At 44.3% G+C, this 20446-nt stretch overlaps 1 protein-coding gene across 4 annotated transcripts in view; it reads right to left on the bottom strand.

The window, feature by feature from the left end:
• Positions 1-4916: 4916 nt before the first annotated feature.
• LOC146074941 (uncharacterized) overlaps positions 4917-20446 on the bottom strand; it is a 104880-nt gene continuing 89350 nt past the window's right edge. For all 4 annotated transcript variants that reach the window (XM_083183677.1, XM_083183678.1, XM_083183679.1 and 1 more), the window contains 3 exons: positions 14489-14644; positions 7469-7529; positions 4917-5848 (listed from right to left, as the gene is read on the bottom strand). In XM_083183677.1, coding sequence (XP_083039803.1) covers positions 5418-5848; positions 7469-7529; positions 14489-14644 — 648 coding nt within the window. In that variant the 3' untranslated portion in view covers positions 4917-5417. The remainder of the gene's footprint in view (positions 5849-7468; positions 7530-14488; positions 14645-20446) is intronic.

Below are 20446 nucleotides of genomic sequence, written 5' to 3'. Positions count from 1 at the left end.
AAAGTGGTATTAGCACAAGTTATGTGCACTGAGACCGCTTCTCTACTATGTGAGAAGCTGTATTGACCACCAACAGACAGGGTCGTGTATGAATGATCAGTAACACTGATGGCCGCGACACCTGCAGCTATTGATTCAGACAGCTGCAGGTGTCCTTGCTCATACACTGCAGCAGGGGGCTACACGGTAGATCTTGCAAGACTCGTGAGATTTCACACATGCCCAGTGGAGCTGGCTTGACTAGAGACACGGCACAAAAACACTAAGCTGATGCTCTGTCTAGTGCTGGCTAGTCTTTACCGCTTCGTCATGGTAAAGAGGCAAAGCAGAAAGAGCCATATTGGCACGGTATGTGCCAGTATCATACATCTACCACTGTGCCATCTGCCCCACCAGCAGTTCAACATGGTTTGCCCAGTTGCTTGCTTTTTTTATTTACTTATCTAACATGACGCAGGCCCTATATGTGATTGCTGCCTGCAACATTCTATGAAATTGGGCCACATATTCAATAACAAGTTTTGACCGTCGGGATTTCATACCGAATCCTCACAGCCACCTGGGAGTGTAGTCAAGTATGCGTAAACCTGGTGCATATGCAGGGTTTTTCCAGGAATATTTTACATTTGTTATTTGGGTGCAAAATTGCATTCCACTCTATATCACACCCTTAACTTTGAGGCAATCATTTAATAGTCACCAAAGTAGCACAACAGTACCAAAGGCTAGGACGGGATTGTAACTGGTTACAAATGGTAAGAATGAGATATACAGAGACTGTATATATATCCCTGTCCAAAGGATTAAACAGTGTTATCTAGCATGCAGGGTGGAATTACCTAGATGATGCCTGGCTACAATGTAACAGAAAGTAAGTGGTACGTTTACTACAGCTTCTAAAAAGAAAAAGAGGTGATGTTGCCCATAGCAGCCAATCAATCAGTTTCTGTCTATCATTTTTCTATTGCATCCTAGAAAATAATAGACAGAATCTGATTGGTTGCTACTGGCAACATCTCTTTTCATTTTTTGAAGCCTTAGAAAAATGTACCCCTCATTGTACTCCCCAACAATTATACAACAGCTTGCGCGCGTGTAGTGTTAGGACTGCGGGTGCCCTTTTGCGGTAGGTCGGCGGGCAGCTGACATACACTGGCATCAGCTACCTGCCCCCCGCACCTGCGTCATTGGCGAAATACCATGGGAACGCCCAGTGTTTTCATGGGGATACCCATGACATGCTGGGCATTCCCATGGGCGTGACCACTCGCTGTGTGCGAGTGGCCGGCGAATAGTCAATTCACCATGGCCGCTCACACCAATCAGCTGCACATGCGCATAAAAGAATATGCGCAGTCGCCAAACATCGCTCATCGTGGTGAATTCGCAACAGTGAGCACCAACCAGAATAACCTCCTATGTGAGATCCCTATGCCAATCTACAGTCTATTAAACACTTAATAGCATGTTTCAACTATAAATCCTAAGAAATCCATATATACTGGAAGTTCTACTAAAACAATAATGTTTTATTAGACAGTTATACGAGTTGTACATATCACTGTTAAAACAACCAGAAAACTAGTCATTAAAAAGAAAAATCAAAATACTAGTAAACTACTTTCCATAAGGCCACTCAGAAAGAGGAGGAAATATGTGTGTACATGTTTGTGGGGGAGGGGTTGTTGGAGATTTTTTAACTAGAATTGAGAAAGTAATGAAAATCATATTTTGGGTGCCAGTATGCAGATGAGGCTCAGTTAATTTCAAATGATTACCCATGAGGCAGAATTCCACACACAGTGGACCTTATTCAGATCTGAGCTCAGTACAAATTTGTTTTGAAAATGGGCAAAACCATGTGCACTGCAGGTGGACCAGATATAACATGTCCGGAGAGAGTTAGATTTGTGTGAGTTATTTTGTTTCCGAGCAGGGTAAATATTGGCTGCGTTATTTTTACACTGCAAGTTAGATTTCAGTTTCAGCACACCCCACCCTAATTTAACTCTCTTTGCACAGGTTACATCTACCCCACCTGCAGTGCACATGGTTTTGCCCATTTTCAAAACAAATTTGTACTGAGCTCAGATCTGAATAAGGCCCAGTGTGTGACTGTGTTACCACAGTTTCTATTTTCTAGTTTTATTTGAATAAAAACTGTTCTGCATGTCTATTTATGTAAATCAGTTTGTTATCCGTCTTATTCAATAGGAATTGTGACTTTTTTTGCCATATTAAATTCCATTTAATAACATTGGTATTTGTCCTCTTTTAAAATGTATGTCAAATACTGTAGGCTTTGTTTCTGTTAACAAAACACAAATACAGTAAACACAGTGGATTGTTTAGAAATCATAATTTCTATGATTCATTTGTACCTTAACCCCTTCGGTGGTATGCTCAGAAATTTTCCATGCTGAGCTGCGCTGCCAGTGCGGGCTCTCCCGGAAGATTTCCGGGCATACCACCATACATCAAGGGTGACCAAACCTGTCCTCAAAATCTATCAACAGTTCATGTCTTTCAGACAACCTGTGGATCTATATACAAAGTCAAAGGTGCAGGTGCACAAATTAAACTCCCAATTTAAAAATTTAGCAATAAAATTTTGAATTTTTAGCGAGGTTCTTTGCTTATTTATGGCCATAAGTAACGGCTTGCCCACCGCGTCCAGGTGACCTCATTAGTCGGACAAGTCCCTAACATTTTGGGGGGTACAAATCTAGGGCACATGGCACCCCAAAACGGTGCAGCCAAGTGACCCCAGGGCAACACAAGACTGAAAGAAATATATAGTGTTTGGCCTCAGGAGCAACACAAATTAACACTTATTTTCATATTCACTTTCATCCCTATTGTGTGTTTTATTTCAATGTAATTAATTTCTCACCTTTACCTCTCACTACTTCACCTCTCACTACTTTATCTCTCATTGTTTTACCTCTCACTTACTTACCCCTGCTATCTTTAGCAGCCTCTCTCACTAACCTATCCTCACTTTGTTTCACTATATATTTCTTTCAGTCTTGTGTTGCCCTGGGGTCATTGTTTTGGGGTGCCCTGTGCCCTAGATTTGTACCCCCCAAAATGTTAGGGACTTGCCCGACTAATAAGGTCACCTGGACGCGGTGGGCAAGCCGTTACTTATGGCCATAAATAAGCAAAGAACCTCGCTAAAAATGCAAAATTTTATTGCTAAATTTTTAAATTGGGAGTTTAATTTGTGCACCTGCACCTTTGACTTTGTATGCAGTTCTACTGAAAGGTCTCCGCAGGGTCGCACCTCTCAATTGGTGTGCACCCCAGGACCCCACCCCTGTATATCTAATGCCGTGTATTTCCATACACATTAGAAGGACAGAGACCCCTTTTGCGCCTGGTGGTAGCACCCACGCCCACCTGTCCTATATATTGGTTTTAATTAGGTTCCTGACATTTCTTAGACTGCATGCAGAGCAAGGTGAGACCTACACAAATGTTTAATGGATTATCAGATGGGGGGGTGCATTTCTGGGTTGTGGGCCCCCCTGGACTGGTGTGGCTGTTTGGCCTCAGAAGCAACACAAATTAACACTTATTTTCATATTCACTTTCATCCCTATTGTGTGTTTTATTTCAATGTAATTAATTTCTCACCTTTACCTCTCACTACTTTATCTCTCATTTTTTTACCTCTCACTTACTTACCCCTGCTATCTTTAGCAGCCTCTCTCACTAACCTATCCTCACTTTGTTTCACTATATATTTCTTTCAGTCTTGTGTTGCCCTGGGGTCACTCGGCTGCACCGTTTTAGAAATAAGATTGTAATACAAATGGTTTATGGCTGACCCTGTGGCCAGATTGTGTCTGGATGATGAGCCTATTTTAATGTGGATGCCTGGAGCTGTAGTTCTATCCACCCCATTGTTAATCTGAACAATTACTATTGTGAAGATTCAAAATTGAAAATATTTCACCTTTTGAATATCAGGGCATATTAGATAAACCTATAGGTACCTTTCTGTGATTGATTTCTTGGGTTGGTGGTCGGGTGTAAAATAATGCACAAATTGTACAATATTTTCCTACTAGTCCAATCCGCAAACAAATAATTTATGTACAAACGTATGTTTTTCCTTCTCTTTACTGTTTACCACTTCTTTTAGTCCACTGCACATAAATCATGAATTGATTTTTATAGAGCCATAGTAGTTTAAATTGCTATCAAACTGATATGTAAAACCGCAGCAAAACAATATTCCTCTTTATGTATTTCAAGGTTGATATTAAGTTGAACATTTTATTATATTTTAACAAAAATGAGTTAAACATGAGATAAACATGCATGATGCATCAAACTATAAATATATTTCAGTATATTGTAAAAAAATTCAAAAATAGACATTCTGCTTATATAACAATGTACTCCCCCCCCCCCCCCCCCCACACACACACACACGCTTGTGATGCTGCAGTGTAACCTTGAGTTTAGACAATCAATTAAAATTTCACTCCAAATACTAACTTCATACATTATGGCACCTACAGTAACTCCCATTGTAAATAATGGCCACTAAAGAAGTCAGTGTTCAGCTTTAGCTATTATATAATGTACTAACTACAAATGCAAAAGTATCAGATTATAGTTCCAATGAAACTGACTCTGTGTAAAATGATTATAATAAATATATATATAAAAATATTAAGTATACACATATACTGTATATCTTAAATAGAAGAAACTAAAGGGGGTTCCACCTTCAGGTAACTTTACTTCATTTTGCTTGTGTACGTTGTTTTTTGACTTTTATGGAATATATTAGTTTTCTGCGTATACCTTGAAAACACCCATAAACTGCAAATATTTAGTATCACTTAATCGTTTGACTGAGGGAGCGTCCCTCCAAACTGCAGCCGGGGGGGGGGGGGGGGGGGGGGAGCACTTTGCTGGGAAAAATGACTGCTATGTAATGGAAAGCTAAGCGTTATCTATCTGGTAAAAAGACTGATAAATAATAAACAGGCTCCATATTGAGAAATTCGCTGTCACAAGAGATCGCTTCAGCTGTAAAAGCACTGTGTGTGTTGACATCCTGGTTCTTACCACTTCTATAACACAGTAATTACAGGTCACACTAACCTTCATTTGAATTGTCAGCATCCTGTATAGTTGTTTTACAACCAATGTGTGTCTGTGTGTCATTATGTTTTCATTCATTTCAATGATTCCTTCAGCCATATTGGTGTACTAGTAGAATACATTTTTTTGCAAATAAATGAATCATATCAAATGATGTTTCAATGTTTTTGATTAAGGGTGCAAAATTGTTTACCGAAACCAGTATTGTATATAGGACCCACCCTGTCATCAATAATGCACTTAGCAATTATTTGTCATATCATTAGGTTGCTATATGTTAGCGCTCTCCAGACCTATGGAGTTACTTTGTGGTAGGGCCGAGGGGACAGTAGGGCTGCAGATCTGGGAGTAAGTGGACCACGTGTGTCACCTGACCCCTCAGTTTCACTATGGCTCCTGGGACTCAATAGAGAGCCCTCTGTAGAATTCCTCCAGCTCTTGCCCATTGTCCTAGGGATGTTGAGCCTCAGTGGAGATGCGGTAGGTGTACTGTTTGCATTTATGGGAGTGGATGGTCTGGAGTCTGTCCACGATCCTTCTGGAGTTTGGGTTCCAGTCACTGGTGTTAATGATCCTTGGCTGCCTGATTCAGACTCATTACTGTGAGGTGAGATTCTGTGGTGTCCAGATAACCGGGGCACAAAGGGATCTGTCGGTTCTTTCTCACGACCAAGCTGGGATATGCTTCTTATCTGCTGTACCTGCTTCTGGAAACGCAGCTTAGCTGCAGATGGGACAGGGCAAGCATAAGGAATATATGTAAAATGAGACTAGTATAAGTAATTATGAGCTATACAAACCCTGCACAAAACTGCACAGTCACAGATATAGGATTTATTTATATGAACACTGCACTTTCTATGAGTATCTTGCCACAGTTCTGACTCAACCCCACTGGTCGTGCAGCTGGCCAATGGTGTCACAGGTGATGCGATGCTGCATCTTAGGATGCTAGTACGGAGAGGAGTCTACTTATATCAGATCATCTATGTAAGCCAGCATTAGCATCTCCAACCACGTCTGGATAAGGCCCAATGTGCTAGAACTAGCTAAATTTGCCCATATTCCAAATTATGTGTGATTTAGACTCCGGCTCTTTATATTCCATCTTTTATGCCTCTACAGACACTTTAAAATAAAAGTTGATTACAATGTATTAAGGTAAGAACACAGAAGAAGATAAATGTGTCCTTTTTATAAATCTGCTAGAGAATATATTACTTTGTGATATTTCTACAAAGTGATTTAGGGGTCCATTTATTTTTTTAAATAAGTGGGGCAGATGTAGTAAGTCTGGTGAAGAAATAAAGTGGAGATACGATGGAAGGTGATAACACACCAGCCAATCAACTCCTAACTGTCATATTTCAAACATAGCTGATTGGCTGGTGCATTATCTCCTTCTACTTCATCTCTTCAAAAGGCTTAATAAATCTGCCCCATAATATGAAAATGTGTTTTCATGACCTTTTCACTTTATTTTAGTTTTACTGGGATGTATTAAAGGGCTTGTATTAAAGGGTTTTTAGATCCCATTTTTATACATACAGAGGGAAAATGCAATCTGGTCAAATAAAAAAAAATTGCAGTGAACCCTGTGAAAATGAATGTTAGTTCAGCTGGCTCAATGAGAATCCTTTACCCAGGCAGAGCTTTCTCTGCCCCTAAGCAGACAGAGCATTGCAGGAACTGGTGAGTGTGATCAGCTATGTGTGTCCGATGGACACCCAGGCTGATGACTTTGTAAAATAAATTAATAATAATTATTATTTTTTTTAAAAGTATAATCACCTCCGCAGGGTCCATATATCAGTGCTCTGGTGAGGGCTGCCAGTCTTTGAGGATCCCTGCTGCTCTATGAGCCCTGGTGCAGTAAAGTGACGCTGCTAAGCAGCAGCTCATTTTACAGTACCAGGGGTTACAGAATGAGGAAGACTGGCAGTGCTGCAGGAGCCAATTCCCGGGTGGTGAGTATGATCAATGGTGGTCATCATGATGGTGATGGTGTGCCAGTGGCTGCAGTAGCAGCAATGTCGATGGTGCCAGAGCATATGCATAAGGGTCTGCGTCGAAAGATGACACATATTCCCACACTCCATTGGACACTCTGAGAAACCACAAGGCTGTTCAGAAGTTCAATTTTGTGGCCAAAGTCCAACAAACGATAAGACCCCCACCACGACATGGGCTCACCCAAAGTCTCAGCAGCCCTAAACTTGGCTAAGCCCTTACAGTTTTATGCACCATTTTGAGTTGCCATACATCTTTCCAAAACAAAATCTGGACTGCCTGCCAGATCACAGCAAAGCCTGGTTTATATTAAATGCTCTCTGCATGTACCAACCTTTCATAAGAGATTCATTTTTTTCTTGCAACATTTTGATTTCAGAAGCCATTGTGGATATCTAAATAGAAATAAAAACCACTTATTTTGTTGTTTCATCAGGCAATTTACAGAATATCATTTAATCTACCTATACACATATTGATACAATTTTCAAGTATGGCGATTGACATATGAAAACTTGGATAACCCTAAGCTCTTTTGCATTATATTGTCCTGTTTTGACCTTTTATTTAGTCAAAATGTAGTGAAATGTTTTGATCTAATAGGATATGCCTATCATGTGCACCTGAAAACAAGGCATGAGCAGTACAGATTAACCAGAATCTGAACTGCTCAGAACATACCATATCCGAGCTCGGCTCGCAAAGTTACCGCCAGGCTCGGAATCCTGATCTAACTCAAAAACAGGGACGGGGGGGATGGGAGGAGGTCAGTCGCACTGGATCTGTACAGAAATTCAAGGATACAGTATTAACGGACCCTCAGTGTGGTTATAGTGGGTGTTTCCACTTTATAAATTTCAGGAGGGTGTGCTACCACTGGACATGGAGAAAAGCATAAATCGAAAAGAGAGAAGAATGTCTCTGTGGGCAGTATTCAATGAAAAAAATTCGCCGTGCATGGCAAGAGATTTTTTCACTCGCCATGCACTCGCCCTGTTCCGGAGGGCTCGCTGCCACTCCTGCTCCCTGTATTCAATGTGGTTAAGACTCGCCGCCACTCGCGGCGAGTCTTAACCCCTGCAGCGGACGAGCGTCCGCGGCAGGGAGCTGGCAGGGAGCCGTGGGACGGTGGCAGCCAGGGAGATTAAAGTCTCCCTGGCTGCCCCAGAACATATGTGGAGGGGAGGTGGGCTCCCCGGGACCCAGGCAGCACAAGCTGCCCCCCCTATAGCCAGCGGGGGACCCAGTATTCACTGCACCCGATCGTGCATATGTAATGATCGGATGCAGTGAATATATGAATATCTAATGAGCGGCTCAAGAGCTTCGGCCCCCTGCAGAGCAGATGGGAGACGGACGGCGCTGTTACTAACACGCTGCCGCCCGCTCAGCTCTGTGTCACTTAGCCGCTACCACACATTCGCCTCCCAACGGCGGTGCGAGACTGACGAAGGAGTGGCAGTTCTCGTCAGTTTTCACCCGCTGGGAAGGCGCTTAGCCCTCTGCATGCATGCTAATCAAGATTGGCTGTGGCAATATCAAGAAGAGTGAATGAACTCTATATATGCTCACTAGACTTTGCCAATCACCATTGAAATTGTGCCGCTCTTCGCCCAGCAGGGTTAATAAGTGGCATTGACGGCATGATCCGGTCCACTACATACCCGGTGGGAATTTAGCAGCACTGTTTAAATTGGGCTATGCCAATACCAGCCATTTAGTACAGATAATTGATAAGGTAGCAGGCAAGCTTAGCTATTTGTACACTCATTGTCACGGCCGACGGAGGTTGAGGACCCACCTCAGGTGTTTGGTCCGAGGAGGTCTGTACTGAACGCCCTTGGAACTTGGCAGGTTGAATATAAGACCTCTGCATAAATACCTGGCTGAGGGTTAGACGGGGGCTCCGAAGTGAGGGCGCGAATTCTAACTGCCCAGCGGTCTTCTCCAGGGACCCCCGCAAAGAAGTTTGGGTTTCGCTGCGTCTGGACAGCAGGTCGCGGCCCCTCACTCGGAGAACCCTATAGCCAGAACAGGAGGCGGTCTGAGGAGACCACGGGATGGGCTCCTAGAGGTCACGGGGAGGTGACAGGGCTGTGGGATAACTATAACTGAGATAGTCGCCTAGGCTTGGGAGGTCCAGGGAAGGAATAAATATAACTGAAATGGCCGACTTGGCTTGGAAGGTTCCGGGAAAGGGTTAATATAACTGAAATGGCCGACTTGGCTTGGAGGGTCCAGGAAAGGGTTAACTCGGATCAGGAACAGGATACACAGGGTCTAGGACAGAACTGCAGAATCCAGGATGTGAGACACTGGAACACAGGGAGAGTCTGGGAGCGCAGTACCACACAAGGAACACTGGAGGCTGCTGCAGAGCTATGCTGCTGCTTCAGAGTTGTACCAGCACTGAGGCACTAGGCCTGCTGGGATTTATACCCAGTCCAACAAGTTAGGCCAGCCTCCTTTCAAGGGGAAGAGATAAAGCACCCTGGGAGCTGCGGTCATGTGACCCGGCCAAGATGGCTGCGCCCAGTCCTGGGAGCCGGCGTTTGCGCTGCTGACGGAACCCACCAGAACCTGGGGAGCCCCAATGCCAGCCCGCACCCCAGAGCCACCCAGACCTGCACTATCGTGGCGCCAGGACCGGAGGACTCGATGGGGTGAGTAGGCAGCGCCGGGCCTGGTGCCACAGCGGCGTGTGACACTCATCAATTGCTGACAGACAACGAATGAAGTGTTAAGCACTCATACATTTAAAAGTTTCATTTGCCTGTCAGTAGTGCCATAGCAGCATAAATTATTTATACCTATAGGGGACGTCAGGGGAATCGGGCCACACTGAGCAAGGATAAATTCCTTATCCTTTTTTATTACACGGTCTGTGTTATATGTTTTCACTTGTCTGTCAATTTCGCCTTTGTCTTTTAATAAAAGCTAAATAAAGGTTATATTTTAATAAATTCGTTACTCTGAGGTGCACCACACAGAGACATTCTTCTCTCTTTTCGATTTAAGGAATCCCGATCTAGGCTGATCATCATCGCCTTGCGTCGGATTCTTGTGTGACTTTGCAAGTTTATATAAGGGCTGCGGCCAGGACTCTGCGCCATATTACTGCATGGTTCTGTTGTTCGCAGTGCCTTGATGTGTTGTGTTGTCAGTCACAATCCTTTTAAGGGCCAAGGCTGTCAGAGTGTCCATCAGAGGCTGTCACTTGGCTGTCAGCCAGTGAGTATGTAGTGTACATCGGTCTAAGGTGCTGCGTCAGTCAGTGTGTATTGTGGGCCCAATCTGTCAGAGTGTCCATCAGAGGCTGTCACTTGGCTGTTAAACAGTGTGTAGTATACATCATTCGGGCCCCTCCATTCGCAAGGGGTCCCGATGGTGGGCATATGTGCATGTGCATACACCGGGTGCGTGTGACCACGGCGCACAGGGTGTTTGCTGGGCGCACACACCCAAGAATGTGTGTGTGTGGGGGGGAGGGGGGTCGTGGAGTGGAGGGGCATGGGGCTGCGGCCCGGGCCATTTGCATATTGGAATACCCAGTGTTCTCATGTAAGTGACCCGGGTGTGAGGGGCGGCCAGCTGACATCACTGGATGTCTGCTGTCTGCCCACTTCCTCCTGAGTGTCCACGAATTTGTGCAAATTTGCAGCCTTGCCAATCAATCAGAATAAACCCCTACGTGGCTGTGTCAGTCAGTATGTACTGTGGGCCAAGGCTGTCAGTGTGTCCATCAGGGGCTGTCACTTGGCTGTCAGCCAGTGAGTATGTAGTGTACATCGGTCTAAGGTGCTGCGTCAGTCAGTGTGTATTGTGGGTACATTGATCTAAAATAATTTTGTCTTTAAATTGTTTGTTCTTTGCACTGTACCCCAGTACAATGTAGTACCTAGTGTATATGTTAAAAGCGGTCTCACTCCCCGCAGTGTGGTGCAAGCTGCTGCTAGTGCTAATCCAAAAAAATAAAAATATGTAAATATTGTTTTTAAATTGCCTGGTCTGTGAATTGAAAAATGGATAGCAATCAGTTTACAGAACCAAATACTAGTGCTCTAGCTGCTGTCACCAGGCATAGTACTGATTTAACTTCATCTACTAATGCTGATGCTCAAGGGCATAGAGGGTTTACAGTGGTATAGAATAAAACACCTCAAAATGTAAGAAAAAGAAAGTTTCTTTCTGTAGAAAAACTTAAAATTGACAACTTGCCTTTCACATCACTCAGTGGCAAGGAAAGACTCAGGGCTTGACCTATATTTCTAAATGGTGAATCTGCAATGGTCAGTGAGGAATCTTCTGCCTCTCATGACAATGAAAGTCCTTGTCACTCAAACTTTAGAAGTGTAAAAAAAACTGGAAACCACTAAGGCAGCAAAACAAACTGCGTTCAGAAACAGAAATTTCACAAATCCCAGAGGAAAGTCGAAGTGTGTCCTTGAGTCCTATCTGTGAGCCTAACCTTTTGGAGAAGTCACCGTTCACCATTTCTGCTTCCTCTGTAAATGTGGAGATGAGCAGCATAAGTATTACTGGTGACATAGCTATTGAAGATGCTACTGTGGAGTTACAAGAGAATGAGGGGGATATTTGTCTAGCAAAAGATGGCACTAATGAGGATGTTGAGGATAAGGATGTTGTGTGTCAGGCTCCAGTGGAAGCATGTCTTGACCATGATAAGAAGGCCATTGTTGTGCCTATGGATAGTACCAACAAATCCACGGGTTGGGATCATTTGGTCTATTGCATTATGGTAGAAAGTCATTAGGTCGAATCCATTAGGTCGACATGCTAAAAGGTCGACTTGATTCTAGGTCGACATGGGAAAAGGTCGACATGATTCTAGGTCGAAAGGTCATTAGTTCGACAGGTCATTAGTTCGACAAGGTCATTAGTTCGACATTGTCTATGTCGACATTCACAAGGTCGACATGGGGTTTTTCACTGTTTTTTTACCTGAATGTCAACACAGTCGACATGGACACAGTTTAAAGTGCACTGCATCCCCTCGCATTGCTCGCTGCGCTCGCTATGCGTCGGGCACGGTGCCTCGCTACGCTCGGCACACTATTTTATTCTCCCACCACGCCCTAGTGGATGGTAGGGCATGAAATACCGCCTGTCGGCACATGTTGGCTCAAAAAACAGTGAAAAACTCCATGTCGACCTTGTGAATGTCGACATAGACAATGTCGAACTAATGACCTTGTCGAACTAATGACCTGTCGAACTAATAACCTTTCGAACTAGAATCATGTCGACCTTTTCCCATGTCGACCTAAAATCATGTCGACCTTTTAGCATGTCGACCTAATGGATTCGACCTAATGACTTTCTACCATAATGCAGTAGACCAAATGACCGCATCCCAAATCCACCTCTTATGTGTGGAATTATGTTCAACAAAACCCTGACAACATTTGTCAAGCAATCTGTAACCTTTGTGGAACCAAAGTAGGTAGAAGTAGGGAAGATAAGCATTTAAGAACCCCCAACCTATTATGTCACCTGTAGCAAACTCATGACAGGCACAGGATAACATCAGAAACTGGTGCTAAAAAGATGACAAAAAGCTCCAGCATCAACTATCTCCCTTCTCTCTACTAGATCCCAGCACCTGCAATCTCCACCACCAATGCCTTTATCCTCAACCTCAATGTCCTCAATAATGACCAGAGATGGTCAAAATCGCATGTTTTGAAATCTAATCAATGAATGGAATGCAAATTGCGATGTTAAAAATGTGATGTCATGCAAATTTGTACAATTTTTGGTCATGTAAAAGTGTGAGTTTTAGTCAAGAAAATGTGCGAATTAATGCACATGTACATTTTTTTAGACATAGAAGTGTGCTGTATTTAGTAAAAAACAAAACAGCATGGGGTCCCCCCTCCTGAGCATAACCAGCTCCGGGCTCATTGAACCGGTACTGGTTTAAAAAATACAGGGTACAAAATGTGTATAAGTACCCCGTATCTAAGAAACCAGCACCAGGCTCCGACCAGGCAAATATACAGGGGACAAAAAAACTTAGGGTCCCCCGTATTTTGGAACCAGCACCAGGCTCCGACAGTCAGCAGCTGTGGGGAGTTCAAGGGATCCAAAAGAAACATGAGGAGTCAATAACAGGTAAGTATGTGGTAAATAACAAAGCACATGTTAAGCACATAAGTGCAGCTGTGCTCGGGGTATGTGAGAATTGGAAAATGCACGCTGTAAGAGTATGGCATATCCAAAGTGGAGAACAGCCCAAAAGAGTCCAGTTAAAAGATCCAAATGGAAAATGTAAAACTGTTACCTAAAAGCCACATGACAGAGAAGGTAACTAAAGCAACAGGAAAGTATCAGCTCCTGAGACCAGTAAAACTAGTATCTAGTAAAGAATCCAAATAATTGTTGCACCTGAGCAGATAACCTGTAGTCCATTATTATCTTCAGTCGGGTCTGTGCAACAACTCACCAGCATCTTTATATCACCTGCATGCATGGAGCCTATGTTCCCACATAAACCCCATTATGGAGGGCATACTACCACAACACTTCCATGTAACTGACTGTGTTGTGTCTTGCTGTAAATAATATGGTACTACATTCTCATAGCAGGTTTTGCTTTGTATTGTGAAATATTAGACAAATGAACACATTACCTGAAGGCTAAAATTAAGAAAGCGATTGGACTTATTGAAGAATAGTATAACATGTTAAACATGGAAAGGAATGGAAACGCAAGAAGACAACAAATATTTGTGGCTGAAAATGTGTAAAAAATGTTGGACAATCAAACGCTGTCTAAGGTGTAGGGCAAGGAGGGCTTCTTATCTAGGAAGCTGCAGACTTCTCCTTTTCCATGTTGTTGGGTTAGGAGAATAGTGCCGGGCTATGATGTCACAGCTCAGTACCACACTATTAGCCTGATGGGAGCACAAGATGCTGCCATCCCACTTGTCTGATAGGGTTAATGTGAGTTCACACCGTGCGATTTTGCTTGCGATTCAATCCAGATTCAACTGGGATCAACTTGAATGGCAAGCAAAACACATTCGGTTTGGACTATACAGTACGGATTGCCTATATAGAAGTTTTACTGTTCAATTTTCACTAAACGGGAGCACGCATCGCGATTAAATTGGCATCAAATGAGGCTAGAAACCATTTGATGTCGATTCCATTTTGACTATATAGTCAAAATCGAACACAAAATCTCACCGTGTGTACACAGCATAAAAAACAACTAAGCTAGAAGGGGAAGTGTAGGCTCCTAAGAACCACCACCAGCCCTGCTAAAGTGTTTAGGGATTCAGAAGGTATGGGAAAGATGAAAACAAAAGACATCAATTTTTCACTGTACTTGTTCTGATTTTTCCTCAAGCTGCATCTGCAATTTGCTAATATCTTTTTCCTTTGATTCATCTGGAAAATTCTGTAGTTCCTCTTTTAGTTGCAGCTTCTCTTTGCCAAGGTCCTCCTGATGTTCCTTGCGAGCTTTGATGGAACTCAACACATTCTGAAAGAAAAGAGCAATGGGGATTAAATAGCAGTAATACACATTTACACTTTCATTTTTATTATTTCCTCTCCTCTAAACAGACCCTTCTCTTCCTCTCTTCTGCCCTTCTCTCCTGTAGTGCCCCACCTATTTTTATTTTCCTTTCCACTTCCATGCTGCACCCTTTTTACTCTTTCTTTCTCGCTCTCCCCAGAAGTCCTGCTTCCTCTTTCTTTCTTCCTCTCCTGTCCCATGCAATTCCTTTCCAATTCTTCTTTCGGATTCAGTACTGAATCCCGGCGGTCGGGATCCCGGCGTTCAGAATCCCGACAGCCGAAATGCCGACAAGGGGGGGACGTGGATTGCCCCCCCTTGCGGGCTCGCTGCGTTCGCCACGCAGCGGGCCCGTTGCCTCGCTACGCTCGGCACACGAGTTTATTCTCCCTCCATGGGTGTCGTGGACACCCACGGAGGGAGAATGTGTCGGGATTTCGTCGGTCGGGATTCCGGACTCGGGATTCTGAACGCCGGGATCCCGACCGCCGGGATTTTAACTGCATCCCCTTCTTTCTTCCATCCTTTGCCCTCCCCTGCAGTCCCAACATCCTATTTCTTCGCCCCTCTCCTCTGCAGTCTCCCTTCTTATTTCTCCCTTGCTCTCTACTTTCCCCCTTATTGTCCCTTTTCCCCCCTTCTCTCCTCCCATGTATCCTGTACAAGATTATGTGCTGCCCATAGTCTGACCCACATCCAAAAGTCTTTAAGAACACAAGTTAACTTCTTTAAAACGTTTAAACTCCTATTTGTGTGTTTCTGTCTTTACCGTGTCGCTCTTCTTCTACCATTCCAAACTGGGCATCAATCACATAGGCCCTTATTCAGATCTGATTGCAGTACAAATTTGTTTGGAAAATGGGCAAAACCATGTGCACTGCAGGTGGGGCAGATGTAACATGTGCAGAGAGAGTTAAATTTGGGTGGGGTGTGTTGAAACTGAAATCTAAATTTTAGTGTAAAAATAATGCAGCCAGTATTTACCCTGCACAGAAACAAAATAACTCACACAAATCTAACTCTCTCTGCACAGGTTACATCTTCCTCACCTGCAGTGCACATGGTGGTTTTGCCCATTTTCCAAACAAATTTGTACTGCGATCAGATCTGAATAAAGGCCACAGTGAATGCAATTGAGTAAACTTTTTTTTTAGTTTTTAGTTTACTTGTATATGTCTTTCAATTATTTAAATATCCTCTGAGTACTAAGAATTCAAACAAAAGTATATTGTGAATGGGATAATTACATGGGAATGAACCTAAAAGAACCAAAAGTAAAGATAGCACAGTAGTTAATGACATGGACTTATGTATAGTGAACCTAGAGTTCAAATCTAATGGAGACTGTAATTTGTGTTTTTTCATTTATTATTATTTTGTATTGTTATTAATGTATATTTATACTTTGTTTATATTGTGTTTTCATTTTTATTTATTTATTTCTTGGCGATATAGATAATAATAGGAAAGAAATTTATATCTAAAGCTATAGAATTTTAAATGAAGGGTTCATTTTAAACCCACACCTGAACACTCACAAGTGCATGCACAGAGACTTCTAAGGAGCACACCTGTGCAATTAAACGAAAACCAATAAGGAGAGTTTTACAATTAAGGAGCTGGGTATAAAGAAGCATTTGGTCACAAATGAAATTTATTCTTTGAAAAAGCCCTTTTGAAGGGCGAAACGCGTTAGTGGTTTGGTCCCAGCAACTTACTAAAATTTAATATCAAGCCCAAGACAGTATTGGACCTTCAACATCGTTTGGATCCATCCACACCATCCAACTGCGAGATCCATCCACACGGCTTTGATCACCTGTGACCGTTTGCAGCCGCAGCCCAAGTCCATCTGCCCGGAGAACGCCGGGAGGAGGAGGTGATAAGGTAGGCGCGAGTGAGAGATGTGCAGCCGTCAGCAGCTGACCACAAGCCACCGGCAGCGGGTGTGAGAGCTTCGCAGCTGGGTCCATCGCACGGTCAGACACACCAATCCCCTCCCAGCGGGACACTCCAAAAATCAATATCTCCAAGGACCAGCAGGGGTGAGATTCATGTGCTAAATGCACACAATTATCGTACACACCCAGCAATAGACTGTCCTTCTGTGAGTTATATAAACCTTTGAAAAATACTCTGGGGGAAATTTACCAATATGAAAAACCTAGTTTTTCGTATTGGTATTTTCCCTACGACTGCATACGACTGTTTAAGTCGTATGCAAAGTCGTGTTCCGGAGGGGGATTTACAAAGCAGTCATATACGACTGCTTTGTAACCCTCCGATGGTGTAACAATTCGTATTAGCGGCCGTATATACGGCTGCTAATACGAATTATTTCTAGCAGTCTGCACGGATCAGTCAGATCCGTGCAGGCTGCAATGTGTAAAAAAAAATAGAAAAATAAATAAATTAAAAAAAAAAACGGCGTGGGGTCCCCCCCACAGCCGAAACCAGCACCAGGCTGACAGAGGCTGGAGCCGGTAATTAAAAATCAGGGAACCCGACAAATAGGGGCTCCCTGATTTTTAACAACCAGCCCCAGGCTCCTGCTCTGGGGCTGGTTCCCAAAATACGGGGGACAAAATGACTAGGGGTCCCCCGTATTTTAAGAACCAGCCCCAGGCAAAACCAGCCGGCAGGCTAATGCCACAGCCGGGGGGAGACTTTTTATGCAAGTCCCCCCGGCCAAAGCATTAACCCTACCGACCAGTCAGCCTGGCCAGGGGCCCTGGGGGAGTGGGGACCCCCCCAATAAAGGGGTCCCCCCCCTCCAGGACTTACCTGACCAGGCTGAAGCCTGGTGCTGTCCCCGGTGACCCTGGGCTGTGGTCACCGGGCTGATCTTGGTGTCAAAAATAGAATAAAAACCATTGTCTTTTACTGGTGAACTATGAGTCCCAGCAAGCCTCCCCCGCAAGCTGGGACTTGGAGAACCACAAGTCCCAGCCTGCGGGGCATTAAAGGGCCCGCTGGGTCTTGTAGTGCCACAGTAAAAGAAAGAGTTAAATAAACACACTGACACACGTGAAAAATAAAAGTTTAATACATACATAACACATACATACTGATACTTACCTTTCTTGATCCCGTAGGTAGCCCTGGTCCTGATGTCCTGTGTCGTCCATGTCGGCTGTCTGCGTCGTCCTCCAGGTCCATGTCGACGGTCCGTGTCGTCCTCCAGGTCCATGGCGGTGTCCGGGTCCGAAGAAATCCATGTTGGAGCTGTGGAAGGAAATCCTACTCACCTGTTCCTGAGCTGAAGAAGTCTTGTCTTGATCCGACGTAGTCCAGGTAATCTTCATGCTGTCGCCGGTCCCCGCTGTCTGCGCTGTCTCTGCATCGCGCTGAGGAGAGATGCTGAAGTTTCATATTCGGCGCCTCTCCTCAGACTGAATTCTATTGGCCGCCTAGCGGGCCAATCAGGAGCCGACTTTCTCGGCTCCTGATTGGCCCGCTAGGCGGCCAATAGAATTCAGTCTGAGGAGAGGCGCCGAATATGAAACTTCAGCATCTCTCCTCAGCGCGATGCAGAGACAGCGCAGACAGCGGGGACCGGCGACAGCATGAAGATTACCTGGACTACGTCGGATCAAGACAAGACTTCTTCAGCTCAGGAACAGGTGAGTAGGATTTCCTTCCACAGCTCCAACATGGATTTCTTCGGACCCGGACACCGCCATGGACCTGGAGGACGACACGGACCGTCGACATGGACCTGGAGGACGACGCAGACAGCCGACATGGACGACACAGGACATCAGGACCAGGGCTACCTACGGGATCAAGAAAGGTAAGTATCAGTATGTATGTGTTATGTATGTATTAAACTTTTATTTTTCACGTGTGTCAGTGTGTTTATTTAACTCTTTCTTTTACTGTGGCACTACAAGACCCAGCGGGCCCTTTAATGCCCCGCAGGCTGGGACTTGTGGTTCTCCAAGTCCCAGCTTGCGGGGGAGGCTTGCTGGGACTCATAGTTCACCAGTAAAAGACAATGGTTTTTATTCTATTTTTGACACCAAGATCAGCCCGGTGACCACAGCCCAGGGTCACCGGGGACAGCACCAGGCTTCAGCCTGGTCAGGTAAGTCCTGGAGGGGGGGACCCCTTTATTGGGGGGGTCCCCACTCCCCCAGGGCCCCTGGCCAGGCTGACTGGTCGGTAGGGTTAATGCTTTGGCCGGGGGGACTTGCATAAAAAGTCTCCCCCCGGGTGTGGCATTAGCCTGCCGGCTGGTTTTGCCTGGGGCTGGTTCTTAAAATACGGGGGACCCCTAGTCATTTTGTCCCCCGTATTTTGGGAACCAGCCCCAGAGCAGGAGCCTGGGGCTGGTTGTTAAAAATCAGGGAGCCCCTATTTGTCGGGTTCCCTGATTTTTAATTACCGGCTCCAGCCTCTGTCAGCCTGGTGCTGGTTTCGGCTGTGGGGGGGACCCCACGCCGGTTTTTTTTTAATTTATTTAATTTTTCTATTTTTTTACACTGTAGCCTGCACGGATCTGACTGATCCGTGCAGGCTAAAACGCAAATACGACATGAAAATGGTGTTCTATTTTCCTGTCGTATTTGCGTGGGTGTTTTACACCACTAAGCAGCCGTATTATCAGTACGGCTGCTTAGTAAATCAGAAACCACCATTCTTTTGAATGGTGATTTCTGTCGTATTCTATCGATGGTGTAGACATTCGTATTTGTAAATACAAATACGAATGTTCCATCTTTAGGACTACGAATTTTTGTATTTTTGGGATTGTAAATCCCGAAAATACAAATTCGTAAAAAAAAGGTGTATTTCTGCCTACGAATACACCTTTTTTCTACGAATCCATTTTGGTAAATTTCCCCCTCTGTCTGTGAACACTGTCATTTGACATCACAGTGGGCAAAAGTCAGCTCCATATACTTGCATTAAGGATATATAAGCGTGTGGAAATCCACCTATTCCAATTAAAGTCTTGTGGCTATTATTAGTAATTGAAGTAATATTGCTGCTCCTTAAATAAAAAAAAATTATATTTCTGCTCAATATTGTACCAATTTATCTAATTTTTAATGTGTTGATTAATGTGACATATTTATGTATTCGGTACTTGTTTCCTAGCACGGCCACACCGATTTCCATCGGGGTGGTCGTGTCGGAAAAATCGCGTCGGTTTTTTAATTGAATTTTAATTTTTTAATTGAATCAAATGTGAATATGGTCCCTGGGACCCGATTTTATATTGGATTCAATGTAAAATATTCCCTAGACCCCCAATTTTAAACCGTAAACCCCACCCCACGATTGACGTGAACCCGAAGCGTGGCGAGCGCAGCGAGCCTGCGTGGGGCGGTGGTGCGCGTCCTCCGACCTTTTCATTCCCCTACTATCCACGTCGGCGTGGAGTTGAGAATGTAAAGTGGGGGACGCGTATAACTTCACAGGTATACACGTCCCCTCGCCACGCTTCGGGCTCGGTGGCTCGCTGCGCTCGCCACACTTTATATTCTCATCTCCACGCCGACGTGGATAGTAGGGGAATAAAAAGGTCAGAGGACGCGCACCGCCGCCCCTCGCAGGCTCGCTGCGCTCGCCACGCTTCGGGTTCACGTCAATTGTGGGGTGACGACGGGGACATATATAATGTGAAATGGGTCATATTGGCCCATTTCACATTTTTTACTATGTGAGATGGACTTAAGTCCGTCTCACCTTGTGCCATTATAATGGCACAAGACCGACGCGATGCTCCCGATTTCAATGTTAAAAAATATTTTAACATTG

This window comes from Crinia signifera, chromosome 4, assembly GCF_055691185.1.
Source record: "Crinia signifera chromosome 4, ASM5569118v1, whole genome shotgun sequence".
Lineage (NCBI taxonomy): Eukaryota > Metazoa > Chordata > Amphibia > Anura > Myobatrachidae > Crinia > Crinia signifera.
Note: the sequence above shows the minus strand (reverse complement) of the source record. Positions and strands in the feature narration are given on the sequence as shown.